Here is a 16,154-nt window from a genome sequence, read left to right on the forward strand (position 1 = left end):
CTTTCTTTGTGCGCGATTCCATGCTGGTTGCAGAGTTTTCCCCTTGGAGATTTGGGGTTTGAGTTTGTTATAAAACTTTCTCCATTTTTATCAGCACGGCTTATCATCCTGTTGTCACGAGATGAAAAGGGAGTGGATATGGATTGAGCAAGAGCGTGGCTAATCCCATTGTGACCAAGAGGTCCACTAAACGGCCAGGGCAGGTCCACTAAACGGCTAGGAGACACGAGTCGTGTGACCAAGAGGTCAGTACACTAGCAATAGACTGAACAAAAGCCACGATTGCCTCGCAATTCGCATGCATGCGACTCAGCTGTCTGTACATTTCTTGATAGCTCAAGCAGGAAGTCTTCCCGACCCGAGAGAAACTATATAATGACCAATCTTTTTTGGTTCAAACATTACAAATGTAAGGCACAAGAACAGTGATCAATTTGTACATCATGTTTCAAGTATGTCACTAATGCTGCAGGCAGGCAAACAAAAACAATGCCTCCATAAGACATGGAAAGGGGATAGCCTCACGCAGTGTACAACCTCTACCCTCGCAAGCACAAATAGACAAACTAAGACAAGCACCCAATCAGCCAATCCACACCCTAATTATGTACTGTGTCGCTGTCAAAACACGCATGATCACTTCATCAGGTGCCTTGGTCGCCTGGGCCAGCGAGAGCGATCTGCAGAGCCATCAAAAGGTGTAAATCATGTAGTTCTCTAGAACAGGAGGGAAAAGAATATTATTCGCACAGTAAAACAAAACTAAGTCAACAACTCAACATGGCATACATTGCAGTTCGAAGCAAACTTGCGAGCAATCATAATTGCAGCATTCCTGTCCCTGTCTGTTTCGAAAGCTAGAGTGTAGGACAAGCCTTTCCTAGCTTGCCAGAAAACTGCCCTAGCTGCAGCATTACCACCACCACGGCTCCCACATAACTGTAAATGGAACAAAACAAACAGATTATCAGAAGATCAATTATAAAATAACCTAACTGCTTTTGACAATCAAATCCTCAGCACAGTTAAATGAAGCAATGCCTATAAGCATGCAACAACCACCATCCCATGAGGAAACAAATAATAATTAAATCCCACAAACTACTACTTCTGAAGGAAAAGCCCAATATTCATCGAAATAACATCATTATAAATGTACTATAAGCATGTCTACTGCTACAACCACAGGACAGGCACCATGTCAAATAATGAAGTAATTTCATCTAAGTTATAAGTCCTAAAGAGCACTTCGGTTACATACACATAATCTGATAGAGACTACCTTCATCATAGTGGAATATGACTCTCTTGCCTTTGTAGACCATCCTTTTCGAAGTTTTATTCTCAGCTTTCCAATGTGAAATACATGGACAGAATTCGACGAGTAATCCTTCCCATTCATTTGGGTTACTACTACCTACAAAGCAGCACAGTGTGAACCATGGTTGAACTTAGCATTGTACAGTAAATCAAAACCTCAATCTCTGCTTCTCTACTGCAAATAATCATGGCAAAATACAGACATAAAGTCGAACTCGTGGTTGAGAGTGGGCAAATGTGATATAATAACTTTTATGGGGCTAACATCACACACACACACACATACATTGAACTCAATATCCGTCCTTTTCATAAGTGAGTCCGCATAGCGTTGAAGTCCTGCAGCTGTTCAAAGCATAAGAAGTCAGCTATTGAAGTGAAACTTCAGTCATGTCAGCTTGCTGCTTTTGCATAATTGTTATAAAATATAACAAGATAAATCCCAATACTTGTAAATACCCTATCTGATATGCGGTAACTGTCATATCAAGCTATTACTTTAATAGTAGGAAATCAGATACTCCATAGGACACAAATGCCAAAGGGGATGTACAAGGAAAAAGATTACCAGTAAATGTCTCAGATAACTTAATTCCAGTTATTTTCTGGAAGAATGACATTTAGGATTGCCATTGAATCTATAAAAAACATACAGATGCGGGAAATGACTTAAATCTGTTAAAAAAAACTTGGAAAAGGACTAACCGTTATCTATAGGGCCATCTGTCTGAACTACAATTCTGTCCGCATTCAAAAGTATCTCTGCTTGCAATAATCGGCCAACATCAAACGGCTCTGGGGCATACGTAAATTTTGTTGCTCCTGCAGGAAGAGTTCACAACATCTTACCAACAAAATGATTGCATAAGATGCCAAAAGAATAAGATCAATTTGGCAATCTTTAGGAATGAATTGCAGCCAAAAGAACCAGAAGAAATGATTTACATATGAGCCTATTTCTTTGGATGACTTAGGGAGGAGTCCTACTAGCCTGCATGGCACTTTATTGACAACATACCTGATATGAGTTCTCTAGTGCCTCCAGAAATTACACGATACCACTGAATTGGACAGTTCGCAATGTTCGGAGCACCATCAACTCGAGGGACAATACAAAACTGTGATCCAAGGGTATTAGAACCTTCGAGCTCAAAGAGGTCAGAACTATCCTCTTCTAACCTCTTGATCATGGCAAGCTACAAATAAAAATCGTTGGGCAGTGATTATCATACAGCTCAACATTACTTAAATTTGAAGACCCTACTAGTACAAACTGTCCTATATATCTGACAGGAGATACCTCTTTCTTTAGCTGATTGCATAGTTGAGTCTTCTCTGAGATGAGAGTCCGCAGTGCCTGAAGCTCAAACTCCATGTCCATGACCTATTTTACATAAACATATCAGAAGATAGTCTATTTTTTACTAGCTCCATCAAATTAATAAACAGCAGAGGATAACATGTCAACTAAGACTCTAATAAGATATCAAAAGAAAGCCAGGGTATCCCAAGACAAACCTTGCTTGGCTGGTGTAGCATTTTTATTCTCCTAGCCTCTCGGACCTCTTTCCTAAGTTCCTCTATCTCCTGAATATTAGGCGACAAAAATCAAGATACAAAATAAACATGGGCCAATGGCAACTGGCAATAAAGATACAAGAGACATAAATCAAACGAACATCCAAGTTCATTTTAAAATAAGGAAGTACCTCCTTCTCTCTGCTACTTGACGCAGAATCATGCACGTGCAATGCTTTCTCGACTTTTTCGATCGCAGCTCTAGCCTTTTCAATTTCAGCAAGCGCAAGAGCCCTTTCCTCTTCAGCTACTTTCCGTGCATCTTCAGTAGCCTAAAATACAAATGTGACACTGTGACAATCTGGTAAATCTAAAGTTTTTTTTTCCTCGGATACGCAGGAGATCTGTGTATCTATGTATTAAGAAGAAAAGGGAATAGAAACCAAACAACAACACAACCCCACCAAAAGGTTCAACTAGGCTAACTGTTGGAATATAAGTGAATTGCCCACCTCTCCCCATCAGCTTAAGCTTTTAGGTTGAACTGGTCGGTGCATGCAACTCAATACTAACCTACCAAGTCTAAAAAAAAGGATGCTCCTAGGCTGCTACTGGTGCATACCACAATCAAAGGAACTAAAAAGAAGTTATAAAATCATGAGAAACTGAAACTTTCTCAGTGTTTCAGAAAATATTAAAAACGTTATGTTCCACTGGAAAAATGTGCATGGTACCTAGCCGTGCATGGTATCATAACATATTGACAAATAGAAAGCAGTCTTCTTTGAGGCCTCACCTCAGCTTCTCAGATAACACATTAAAAAGGCTGCAAAGCTAATTGGATACTAACAAAAAAAATGCAGCAGACCTGCTTAAGGAAGTTAGCCAATTTTTTTACTTCAGCCTTCTCATAAATTAACTCCCCTTCTCGTTGTGTCAGCTGGACAGCTAGAGCCTCCACCTGATAGCAAATGATTTCATAATCACATAAACATTTCTCCAGCTAAAGGTAGCATAAAGGGCGGAAACATTTACAATCTGAATGTAATATGGACAGGGCACTATGGCACACATAATTGAAAAGTAAATTAGACATGAAAGAGGAATGACATGTGAGAACAAAGTCCTTGACTCCTTGTATATTCAGAATGAGAAAATAGAGAAATACTCCAAGAAAATTTCAAGAACAAGTCCAAAGAAGCTAAAGATGTACATGCCAAAAGGATCTCAAGACTAATATATTCATCTTGCAAACTGTTTCGCAGGTTGCTATTTATAATTACAAGTTTACAACACAATAAAACGTAGCATCATTTTCCTAGTGTTATCCTAAATGCTAACTGGTGAACAATCAGTCACCATCTGTTTCATTTAGACTTTAGACTGTGTTTAAACAGAATTAAACGGCTTAAACAGTTTTGTACAGTAACACTAAAATATTCATATTTATGTATGTAGAAGTCAAATGTGCTAGAAAGTATACATATTTACACATGAAAAAAGTAAGTATTCTACCAACTATTTTTTTTGGAGGAAAACTAAATCCCACTCCACCTCATATATAAGTTGTTAATTAGTTGGGTGCTAAGTGTCGTAGTTATAATCCTCCTATTAACTAAATGTTGAATTAAATGGTCGTCTAGCTCATTTAATCATGTTTAACTCAATTCTATTTAGACCATTTAGACAGTTTTTAACGGTTTAGACAGTCCAACCTTTTAAGTCACCGTTTAGGATCTAAACGAAACAGGTGGCCTTTTGTTTCCGTTTAAACGCTGTTTAGATGGGCTAAACAGCCCGTTTAGGAAAACATATTAAGAAATTGCAAGGGTGAAAGGAACGACTACTATTTGAATAGCTTATAAGGTCCTTGCCTTTATCTAGAACACTAATGACTAATCTCAAGCAAGGGATATTTACAAAAATAAAAGGGGTCCACTTTGAACAAAAAAAAGAATCTACAAGAAGTTTATAACAGCAGGCAGATATTGGTAAGTCCAGATATTTGTAAGAGGTTAACCAGTGAGATAGCTTCCTCAGCATCGTCTCTATTTCGACCAGCCACACGGCCTTTCAGTGTGTCTAAAACATCTCTGAGCTTCTTCAGAAGAACCTGCCTGTCTAATGAAGCGGCTTCTCGACGCTTAGCCTGAAACATGAGGCAACAACTTCAGAATGGAATCGCATTCTAATGGGAGTTGTGTAACAGTAGAAACTGATATTCATTAGAGTTATCCACTATCAAAGTAAGATGCTAAAAATCGCCGCAGCTCATAGAACTGTGCATTTCACTTCCCATGTGTTTATATATTTTCTTCTTATCGATATGCTTCTGCAGAGCAGTTTCAGGAAAGAAAGTCAAAGCGGCAAGTACTTAACAAGAAATAAAGATTGAGAAAAAAATAAGTAATAAACTGAGCTCTGCAGCAAGCCACAGATACTATATGAGAACGAGTGTCAACTTAACTTGAACACAATCTGAATCATAATCCTGTTACCATTTCACTAAATGGCAATGTTTTAACCATAATCAACATCATTAACATGAGAGGTACTACTGCAGAATCTCCAATAACAATATAGTTGCTGATGACAACAGCTTTCATCTTTGAGTTTGATTTCCTATGAGATACCATTGACAAAAGTAAGTAGAGGCAAACTGAGCAAAACACCTCTTCAGAAAGCTTGGAAGCGCCAGATAGACCCTTCTCAAACTTCTCTTTGAGATCACGCACAGAAAGGCGCTTGTGCTGCTCTAGCAACTGTGCTGTTTCCTTTGCAACAATCTCCTTGAGAGGTACAGCCTCATGAGTCTCCTCTGGATCAATGATTTGGTTGTTTGGTCCAATCCTGTAGTCTGGGAAACGGCCCTTGGGAAAGTTAACATCCGATGAGACCAAATCAAGTGCCTCCTTGTGCATGTCATCTCCGGAGTCATGGATGACCCTTGTCATGTGTGGTGATCTGATGACAAATTGACCAGGAACATATATATCCTCAGTGCCTTACACATACCAAAAAACTTGAAAAAACAAGCACATCAGAGAGGAATCAGGTTTTGATAGATATGTCTTGTATGCAGTGTTACATCGTTTATGGCTACATAAAACAAGGCACAGCTAAAGTTGGTGAAGATGTCAAACTTGAAGCAACTCCAATTCACTTTTCTTATCACGGCAGTTCAGATGGCAAAAGAGCATATGAACAGTTACATCAGGAAGTAAATTCCACTAATTCTAGCATCTATCCCATTAAACCTTACGAATTTGGCGTCCTAGGGACTAGGGAGTAGGGACAGGAGTGAGCCTCACAACTGCAAACACTAAGGCTACATTAAATTTTAGAAGATAAAGCAACAACATTTAGACTATAAAATATAAATACCTGTTATCTAGCACAAGGACATCTAAAATTGGTTAGAGCACGGCAAAAACTGGACTCAAAATACCCAGGCCAGACTTAAGAGTAGAGCATACAGATTCAGACGAATTATGGACACCAAATATGTTTGGTGGAAAAACAACACCAGCATGTTTGCTAGATCCATGTTCCTGGCTGAAGAACATGATAGATTGGCAAGAAAGCACTCAGCGCACAAATCCACAATTACGCGAATGGGCCAAAGGGGAGAAAATTGGAATCGATTGGTCACAGTCAGAGCAAACAAAACGTCGCCAGCAACATAGAACAAGGGAATCCAGAATCCACCCAATGGAAGCAAGGTACGAGCACTTACCAGCAAAAGAGCAGTACCAATCCAATCCGCGTGTGGTTAAATCCCCGCTCAAATCCAGCAGACCAGCAGAGGAGCGGCCGGCCGGCCGGTGGGAGGAACCGTGGCAGAGAGCGCGAAGCGCCGGCGCCGGGCGCTGGGGGAGCTTCGAGGTTCTGCACCCCCTCTCGAGCACGCAACTGCGCCTGGAACTGGAGAAGAGGAGACGAATTTTCTTTCCGCCCAATTTACTACGAGTACTAGGGTTGTAGTAACCCCTTGCGGCTTTTGAAAAAAGCGAGGCTTTAATAATCCGCTGCTGTTGCTTTCGACCTCGCGGATGGGATTCCCTTTGACGAGTGGGTTCGAATTCTTGATGCGCCACGAGGAGACGACGACGACGACGACGGGACGGCAAAGGAGATGGCGAAGCGGAAGGAAGGAAGGGAGACGAAGGAAGGGGGAGGAAAGCTACGGAAGCTGTAGCAGTGTGCTACTGCTGCGGAGACGAACGATTAGAGATAGGGGCCACATGGGGTTTTGTTGAAAGGTTTTTAGGACTTGTTTACTTCCTAGAAAATTTTGTAAAATTTTTCACATTCCCCGTCACATCGAATCTTTAGACGCATGCATGGAGTATTAAATATAGACGAAAATAAAAACTAATTGCACCGTTTGGTCGAAATTAACAAGACGAATCTTTTGAGTCTAATTAGTCCATGATTGGATAATATTTGTCAAATACAAACGAAAGTGCTACAGTGTCCGTTTCCCAAAATTTTTCGAAACTAAACAAGGCCTTACTAAAAAAATGGTGATGAGCTGGACAGTCACTGAAATGTGGGACCACCTTTTTTAGATGATCTTGGTCTGGTGATTGCCGGAACTGCTGTCCGGACTCCAGAGCTGACCTGTTCACCAAATTTTAAAGTTTTTCGTCACATCAAATATTACAGTACATATATAAAACATTAAATATTAATAAAATAAAAAATAATCATAATTTTAAAACTTTTTGATCTAAACAAGGCCTTAAACTACCAAAATGCTGGCCTCCGTCTCGATCTCAAGAAGAGATTCTAAATTTTTTGAACGAAGACTGTCGTTCGAGCAATCAGTGTCAGAATAACAGAATTACTCATCGTGTCATCAAAGGGGAATCAAGTTATTAAACTTAGGCCTTGTTTAGTTGTAAAAAGTTTTTGAATTTTAACATTGTATCACTTTCGTTTGTTTGTGGCAAATATTATTCAATCATGGATTAATTAGTATCAAAAGATTCGTCTCGCAATTTACAAGCAAACTGTTCAATTAGTTTTTGTTTTCGTCTATATTTAGTACTTTATGTATGTGTCGTAAGATTCGATGTCACAGAAAATCTTGAAAACTTTTTGGTTTTGGATTGAACTAAATAAGACCTTATTTGTCTTGCAGAAAGTATTAAGTGATTCATCGTAATATAATACTCATCTGTTCTGTTCATATACGTGCGCACTCGGGCGCAATTTATATTTATATCGTGTACGAACGAGTTCGGCGTTAGTAAAGTTTGTGCTGGGAATGGGATTGCAACAAAGGGGGACAGAGACACCACCAGCGTCTCGTAATTGTACGGGCCTACGGGGACCGCGACACGGCACACGGCACGAACTTGACAGCTACGCGAAGCCGTTTGGCTCGGCTCGAGCACGCAAGGGAGGCAGCGACGCGTACTCCTACGTGGCCGGGCGGTGCAGCTGTGGCGGTCGGTGCGGGTCTGCGGGAGTCGGCCTCGCCGAGGCCCTAGAGACTTCGCGGAATAGCTGTCTCATCTTCAAACTCCTTTTTTCCGCTCAATTTCAGTTCAAAACTATCGAAATAACGGCTTCAGTTATCAAGCTTTGTTTTTAAATCTCAGTCTCAGTCATGAACTATTAAATAAATAATAATAAGACATTTTAGATTTTAAATTTATGGTTTAACTTCGTCATGCTCGTTTCGTATGGAATAACATGACGCACTTGTTTTTCACCTGATAGAAAATGGATTGTCATTTATATATATATATATATATATATATATATATATATATAGGCCGTGGTGTATTCCCCTCTAGCATTATCAACTAAGGATGAAAATCTAATCCTCTGCGGACGTGCTACGGTGGCACTATTGGTGTCGCTCTCTTGCTAAAAACGTTGCATCTAGATCATCGTCGTGCTCCTTCAGCGTTTTGACATGGCTCGGCAACAATGACACACGGCAACCCCCCCCCTTCAACGTGGTCTGGGGCTATGCGGTGGGTTAGCATTCACTAGGGGTGAGGTGTGGGTTCGCGGCTGGATATCGAAGGTGCTCTAACTTGGCAACGATGATCGATTGCGGCCTCGTGCTTCGAACCATTGAAAGTGGCTTTGTGGGTAGTTTGCCATTAGAAGTCGGAGCTGCTAGTTGTGTTTGCTTCTATGCTCGGTAACGATGACCCATGGTAGTGTGTCATGTTTATGCTTAACCATGTTGTGTAAGGTGTAATATCATCCATAGCTAGCCATTAAAATAGCACACTTTTCCAATGGTGAATAGGCTAATATCAAATTACGGCCTGACATCAACCAAACATAGGAACTGTTTCTATTCTCCTCCAAGATCAAATAGTGTTACATTTCCGCGAACCAAACAAAAATCTCAGCTCCTATGTCTATGTTAGAGAGTTAAGTTACAGGAAGGTTTGTGGTTGCTGCCTAGGTGAATAGCATGATGCATTTGAAGTTTAAAGGTAGGTAGGCATAGAAACGCTGTGACGGTGATATCGCGCACTTTTGGTCCTTCAATAATGTTAGTCGACAGATTAAGATTGAGGTGGATTCTGTATCACCAAAGGTGAAGGTAACTATGTTGCCTCCCCTGATTTGATCGCCCACTGGTTAGTGAGGTCTGATCATGATGAGATGTGTGTTTTTCTTTATTTCAGGTGTCTGAATTCTTTTTGCGAACAGGTGTCTGAATTCTAAGACGATTTCAGACAATATTGTTATATTATAATTAGTACAAGTAAATTTACAATTTGTTATTATCTTTGTGTCATAACATATTAAATTGTTGTTCTCGTCTAACTATAGAAAATAATTATCAATTTTTAAATTGTATTTGTGTCAAAACATATAAGATTTTGTCAGGTTTGTAGTTTTGTCTAAGTGGTTTTTTTATTTTTGAAACCGAAAATTACATATTGTATTTACAAAAATTGTAACAAACTAAAACTACAATTTAAGTATAAAATATACGCAACAACCATCGCCTGAAGAAAAACTAAAATTCAGACACCTAAAATTTAGGAAATACTCCCTCCAAATTTAGATATCGTTTTGGACAAGATTTCGGTCAAATATTAGGAATATAAATCATTAATAACTTTTAAATTGCCGAGTTTGCAAATATGAAAAATATATGAATAGATTTATCTTAAAAAATATTTTCATAAAATTATACATATATTATTTTTTTTCTAAATATTTTTATAAAAATAAGAGGTTTAAGTTGTGTTTTGAAGGTCACTGCATTAAACGAGTATTGTTAAACCTGTGCCCACCCCCACTGTGTGAGCACTTTAAAAGAAAAAACTGTGCTGTCGCCGTTTGACTCGGACCCGGTTCGCGCACGCAACTACGCAAGCCAGGCAGCGACGCGTCCGTGGACGCTGGGCGGCCGGTGCAGGTCGGTGCGGGAGTCGGCCTCGCCGGTGGCCTCCTCACCACACGCTGCCGGCTGGCCTAGAAAATAAGAAATCTTCCCCATGGTTAGCCGTCCGGCCGCCGCTAACCGTTTTTCTATAGTAGCGCGCATGCTACAAACGGTGTCATCTGGAGAATCAATCGTGGAGAAAGAGGAGTACAAATTGTGATCCGCCGGAGGCTGGCAAGTGCCAACAATGAAACGTCACGACAGAGACGGGACGGAGAAGAAGAAGCACGGTAATGATGTAGGGCTACCTGTTCAATTCAGCTACAGGCCTACAGCCTACGGCGGCTTCGCTTAAAATTTTATGATGAATATGTCAACATTCAGCAGTGTTTTTGTCACACAATAGATCAACAATATAGTATTTTTTTCTCATGACTTTTAACCCAACGAACAGGACATGATCAATCTGACGACGGCCTAGGGGTAGACAGTAGTCTGAGCTAATCAGCCGCGTTTATCCTAGTGCCATCTAACCGACGACAGCCAAGACCTACATATGCCTTGCCACCTGACTTCTGTTCTCGTGTCCATCGTCGATCTTGACTCTGGCCAGGTATATGTTCGGACGAGAACAATAGAAAACAAGGTTGCCGAATGCCGATTGGCGATTGGCGTGTAGCCTAGCCGCATGGCCTGCTGTATTTTGCTCGGCAAAAAGACGAACGAGTGAATGATTGCGCCCACTAATTTAGCGGAGCAGAGATTAGCACCACGAATTCAAAGCACCGGCCGTTCACTGTCTCGCTTTGGGATTATATATTTCTCTTTTTTTTTTTCTGATCTGATGATGAAACCTTACTCGCTTCGCCAACCATTTTGCAATCTCTCTCATCTCCGTCCCTCTCAACTGAACCGGACAACGGCGTGTTCGTGCTCGTCTTTTTTTTTTGTTAGTGCGACTGCTTTGCCTTTCAGTTTCTTTACCGCCGGTCGGTCCTGTGGTTGGTACTGTCTGGTTGCTGGTGGAAGCTGGCTAATGATGCCACCTAAAATAATGCGCCACATCTTTTATTAAGCATTGCTGCAAGCCTGCAATTGCCGGTGCAAATTTAAGTGTGTGTGGTACCCCGAGGCTAAGGCATGTTAGCTTCATTTAGGTCATCCTCAATGGAAGTTTCATGACACAGTTTCCAACACATCAATATTTTGGAAACAGTGCATAGAAGTTTTATGGGGATGAAACTCTCTCTACTCCCATGAAACTCTTATCATATCTCTCTTCATTAATATAGCGCCACATCAGCATATTTAATGTGCATGAAACTCTAATGAAACTTCCATTGAGACTGGCCTTAGGTTCGTTTACTCTGAAAGTTGTTGGGTGCCAAAGCCTATAGACAGTAGTGGTCCTTTCCTTCCCTGTGCGGTGTGGTCTCTCCTCTCTCTCTCTACCAGAATTCTATTGCTTGTTAGTTGATTTCCTGTGTTAGAAGAGTTGTGCCAATCAAGCATATATAAAATATAGAGTTTAGCTCTCAAACATGAATTTTCGTCTAACAGGAAATCAACTGGAGTTGAACTCTCAAACATGATTTTTCAATGTGGACCATGCCTGAAATTTGCAAAAGCTCGCGATTGTCATATACTTGTCCTTGTTCTGTAGCCTGCAGGGTTAATTGTTATTTTAAGGATGGAGGTAAACTCCACTTTATCTTTCAAAAAAAAAAATCATCAGCATTTGAACTTGGTGGCAACATGCTTGTTAGTTCTTTTGTTGATCTCACTATAAAGAGCTTCCGTGAAGAATTAGCTCCACCACTAAGGCCGCTTGTTCACTAAAGACACTTCTAAACAAACATGGTTCTTAATCTAGAAAGTAATTTTATGTTATACCGGACTACGCAAATGTTTCTATGCTGACAGATATATGCCAAAGGGCTTCAGCCTGCACTCCTGCAGGCCCTGAGCCTACTAAGAAAGCCCGCCACATCTCTATCCTGAAATTAAGTGAAGAAAGGCCGAATCCTAAGATAAGCCAGCCCAATCAAGTGTTGCAACGAAATATACAACTTATTACATGATCACATGGATGATTTGCAGTCAGATAATTATTCAACAATCATGTTATCTGTTCTAATATGTCATGAAATCGAATTCCCTACCATCGCTGGACGCGTGCTTTTCCGACTTATATAGACACGGAATAGAAAGGGTCGTGTAAGACATTGTGGTATTAAGAAAAGACAGTTGAGAAAACTCCTCCTCTCTTTAATATTAGAGAGGTATAGATGTAGATAGGGTGTTTTAGGGTTTTCCACTCGACACTCGTGGTCGTGGTATGGATATACATAACCATAAAAAGTATTTATAAAGATTTAAAATGTAAAATCACAATATCATATAAAAGCTCTATTAAAGCGTCGCCAAGACTTTGACCCTGAAATTTGGTTTTTTCGACTAGGATCCATAAAAAGACAGGATGCTGAAATCCGAAATCCTGATTGCAGGAGCTTCTGTCAGCTCCGAAAACAGGCTTCTTTTTTATTATTTGAGTGTTTATACAGTTCATACAACAAAGTGTACAACATGAGAATTCACGTATGGTCCATATACTCAGCTTATTCAATTCACTTACACAACAGCCACTTATCGTTAATAGTGTCTGCTACAAAGCGATACTGATGTCTCCAAGCACATGGGGTATGTGTAGCTTCAAAAAATTACCATATCTATGGTTCTCTTCTTAAGTTCACCTGCGTTCTGACGTTTTGTCTCATACAACATAGCGGTATGTAACGTATCTGCCCGCCGTCTCACTGGGTCTGATGATCTTCACGACCTGACCTCTTCTGAGGCCATAGTACCTAGCAATAGGATCCGAAATCTGTATTCTTGGAAGCTGTTTGATCCGATGCATTCAGAAAAAGGGAAGGGTTACAATTACAAACTTTAAGGGATGTTAATTGCTTAGAATGTACGGAAAATGCATATGCTATCATAAAAACTTATGCTTTCTGTTGTTAATCTGGAATGCTAGTAAAATACTGAAAAATGCAGGAAACCAATGATCGTTTTTTGACAAGGAGTGCAGAGAATGATGCCATTCTCTGACAACCTACACCTGTCACTGCTTTGCTGTCTTGTGAACATGTGATTGTGATACACTGCTAAACGCTGCTCTTGCGCGATACTACCTCCATCCCACGGAAAATGCAATTCTAGACTTAGTTAGAGTTTATGGAAAATAATATCGACACTTAACACCCAAATAGGTATATTATGAAAATGAATTTAACGACAAATCTAATTATACTTATTTAGTATAACAAAACATTATGTCTTTTTATATAAATTTAGTTGAATTTAAAATAGTTTGTTTGAGCACTGTTGTAGAATTGCATCTTTTTTGAGTTGGAGGGAGCAGAACATAGCATGTTCCATGCATGCTCAATTGCTCATGGAACAGACGACCTCTGTATGTTTGTCTAACTAGGCAATTTCTACCAGAAAATATTGAGCCACAACTAGACTTATGTTGGAACTAAAAATGGTCAAAGATGGTTGAAAGTCGAGACCGACTACTTAAAATGGCGCTGAGGCTATATATAGAAAGCTGAAACTTTATGTTTTGTCTGATGCCCCACTGGCTGAGTGGTAGTAATAATTCTGCAAGCGTGAATAAGTGGCAATACCTGAGTTTCCTTTAAGGTGTACCGTTCCAATAGCGTCTTTTTCTCCTCATTTGTGAGCACCTGATGCTCAGGAACAAGAACATGCTCCTTGATGTTTATAAGCAACTCGGCCTCCTGTTGATTGCTTTCAGTTATCAGAAATAATAATAACAAAATAGAAGACCATTGCACAATAGCATGCGGAGCAAGCGATGCTGCGACTGCGAGTCAAATTGGAATAGCTTCTTCATGGTGTGCAAACTAACCTGGAAAACTTCCAAATGGATCTTTGGCTCCAATTCTATGAGAAACGACTTTGCAAATGGAGTTAGGTTCTGCTGAAGAACCACCATAGCTCTGGAGACATTCTCATGGGTCATCATTTCAACGTACTTCTTGATGTGCTTCATCCCTACCTTGTCATCATTGGGGAAGAAAACATATATCTGATCAACGAATAAAAACCAATTACACAAATTAGGAGGACCACCAAACGCAGCTTCAAGTACTGAACTTTGCTATTAAGGAGTACTGAACTATTTGCTGAGAAAATAGTGTTACTGCTATCTAGTCCGGTCAAATTAGCAGGCACCGCCCACAGTGCTGTGAATGATCAGTCGTTGGCTGCCTCTGAGATTCAAGGCTGTTCATTCTTACAAGTTACTAACATAGACCTACGTCGAAGAATATCCAAGCATACTGATCTGGCAACGGATTGGTGCGGTAGGTTCACACTTCAACAAGCTAGTACTACTACTAGTATTTATATGCAGGGGATGAGTCTAAACTTGCTGGTTCGGAATGATCTAATTCGTTAGCTGCGATCAGGAAGAAGATATGCTCGATCCGTGCTCAGTGATTTGAAGCTTGTGTTCTTCACAGGAAGCAGTGAGCTTGCCGCAGCTTGGACACCCCGTGTCGATCCGGACATCGAACCGATCGATCAATCAAGGGCAGAGGTACGGATTCAAGGAGAGAAGCACCGATACCGATCCCCCAAGAAATTAAAGGCCCGTCAAAGGCGAAGGGAGCTGGATCGAGCAGCTATCCACAGACGTTCGTACTGTCTGATCCGATTCCGATCAGGAACGGCAGGAAGCAGGGGAGGCGGGCAGTTGACCCGCGGCGGAGTGGATTCGGATTGGATCGGGAGCTATAAGCAGAGCTTGCTGAGCTTGGAGGAGGCTTGGACTGACCTGGTCGGAGGGGTCGTTCTTCTTGGACTTGTTGATTTGGAGGTCCTCGCGGTGGAAGGACTCGCCGAACTTGCGGAGGAAGTCGCGGCGGCTGGTGGCGAGCTCGTGCTCCACCACCAGGTAGCCACGGTCACGCAGCATCTGCATCACCGTGCGCCGGATCCGGTAGAGCCGCCCCACGGTGGCCTCGTCGGTCACCAGCCCCGCCGACATCTTCGCCTCCGCCGCCCGCCCGCGCGCCTCGCTTCCTCTGCTCTGCTTCGCTTTCTGGTTCGACTTCGAGCGAGGCGGCTGAGCCGAGCTGAGGCCTACCGCCTACGCCTACCCCCGGGCGGGGCGGGGCCTGAAGAAGGTGACGTCGCCCTCGCTCCGCGCCGCACCAGTGGAGCACTGGAGTCAGTGGAGTGGGTATGGGAAGGGTCGGGGCCGGGTGGGCCCCGTTATCCGGATGCGCGCGAAGAGGCGAGCCTGCCTTCACGCATGCATGGGGCTGCCACTGTGCGTGTGGTGGAACGTTTGGAGCTGTGGATGACGCGTGGGCCCCTGTACGACAGCACGCGGGGAAGCAGCTGTGGCCTCCGCCTCGGTCATCGAACGGTAATATTCTGAATGTTTTTTATTCTTTCTTTCTTTTCCTTTTCTTTAGCTCTGTGTCCACTTTATGTTTACACTTGCTTGGCAGGTGAAAAACAAAGATACTGCGTGCTAGAAAGAACTACTCTGGTGTGTTTGGCTGAGAGTGTTAAAGTTTAACAAATATTGTAGTATTTTCGTTTTACTTGAAAATTAATATCTAATTATGAACTAGTTAAGTTTAAAAAAATCGTCTCGCAAATTACTCTATATCTATGTTTTTAATTTTATAAATAAACTATATTTAATACTCTATATATACCTACAAACATTTAGCGTGACGGTCACTAATTTTTACGTGCGCCAACCCAATGGGGCCTGATTTGTTCAGTGCCCATGCTCGATCAGATCCAGGTCTGCAACTTGCAAGTGTACTGTGTACTAGCGCAAACGGGCCGACCTTTTTGAGCTCTGGCCTTGTTTACTTCCCAGAAAAATTTGCAA

At 41.4% G+C, this 16,154-nt stretch overlaps 2 protein-coding genes across 2 annotated transcripts; both read right to left on the bottom strand.

Moving 5' to 3' along the window:
- LOC8082411 (stomatal closure-related actin-binding protein 1) lies at positions 283–7,060 on the bottom strand. Its single transcript, XM_002458608.2, has 13 exons — positions 6,575–7,060; positions 5,511–5,802; positions 4,859–4,987; positions 3,707–3,799; positions 3,030–3,170; positions 2,839–2,907; positions 2,621–2,704; positions 2,339–2,516; positions 2,026–2,142; positions 1,607–1,665; positions 1,283–1,417; positions 790–939; positions 283–680 (listed from the first exon to the last, which is right to left on the bottom strand). Exons 2-13 carry the CDS (start codon positions 5,790–5,792, stop codon positions 645–647), a joined length of 1,473 nt encoding a protein of 490 aa, XP_002458653.1. The 5' UTR covers positions 5,793–5,802; positions 6,575–7,060; the 3' UTR covers positions 283–644.
- On the bottom strand, positions 12,694–15,469 carry LOC110433983 (DNA-directed RNA polymerases II and IV subunit 5A-like). Its single transcript, XM_021457340.1, has 4 exons — positions 15,078–15,469; positions 14,148–14,327; positions 13,903–14,016; positions 12,694–13,109 (listed from the first exon to the last, which is right to left on the bottom strand). The coding sequence occupies exons 1-4, from the start codon at positions 15,288–15,290 to the stop codon at positions 12,984–12,986; spliced, it is 633 nt and encodes a 210-aa protein (XP_021313015.1). The 5' UTR covers positions 15,291–15,469; the 3' UTR covers positions 12,694–12,983.

This window comes from Sorghum bicolor, chromosome 3, assembly GCF_000003195.3.
Source record: "Sorghum bicolor cultivar BTx623 chromosome 3, Sorghum_bicolor_NCBIv3, whole genome shotgun sequence".
In the NCBI taxonomy this organism is placed as follows: domain Eukaryota; kingdom Viridiplantae; phylum Streptophyta; class Magnoliopsida; order Poales; family Poaceae; genus Sorghum; species Sorghum bicolor.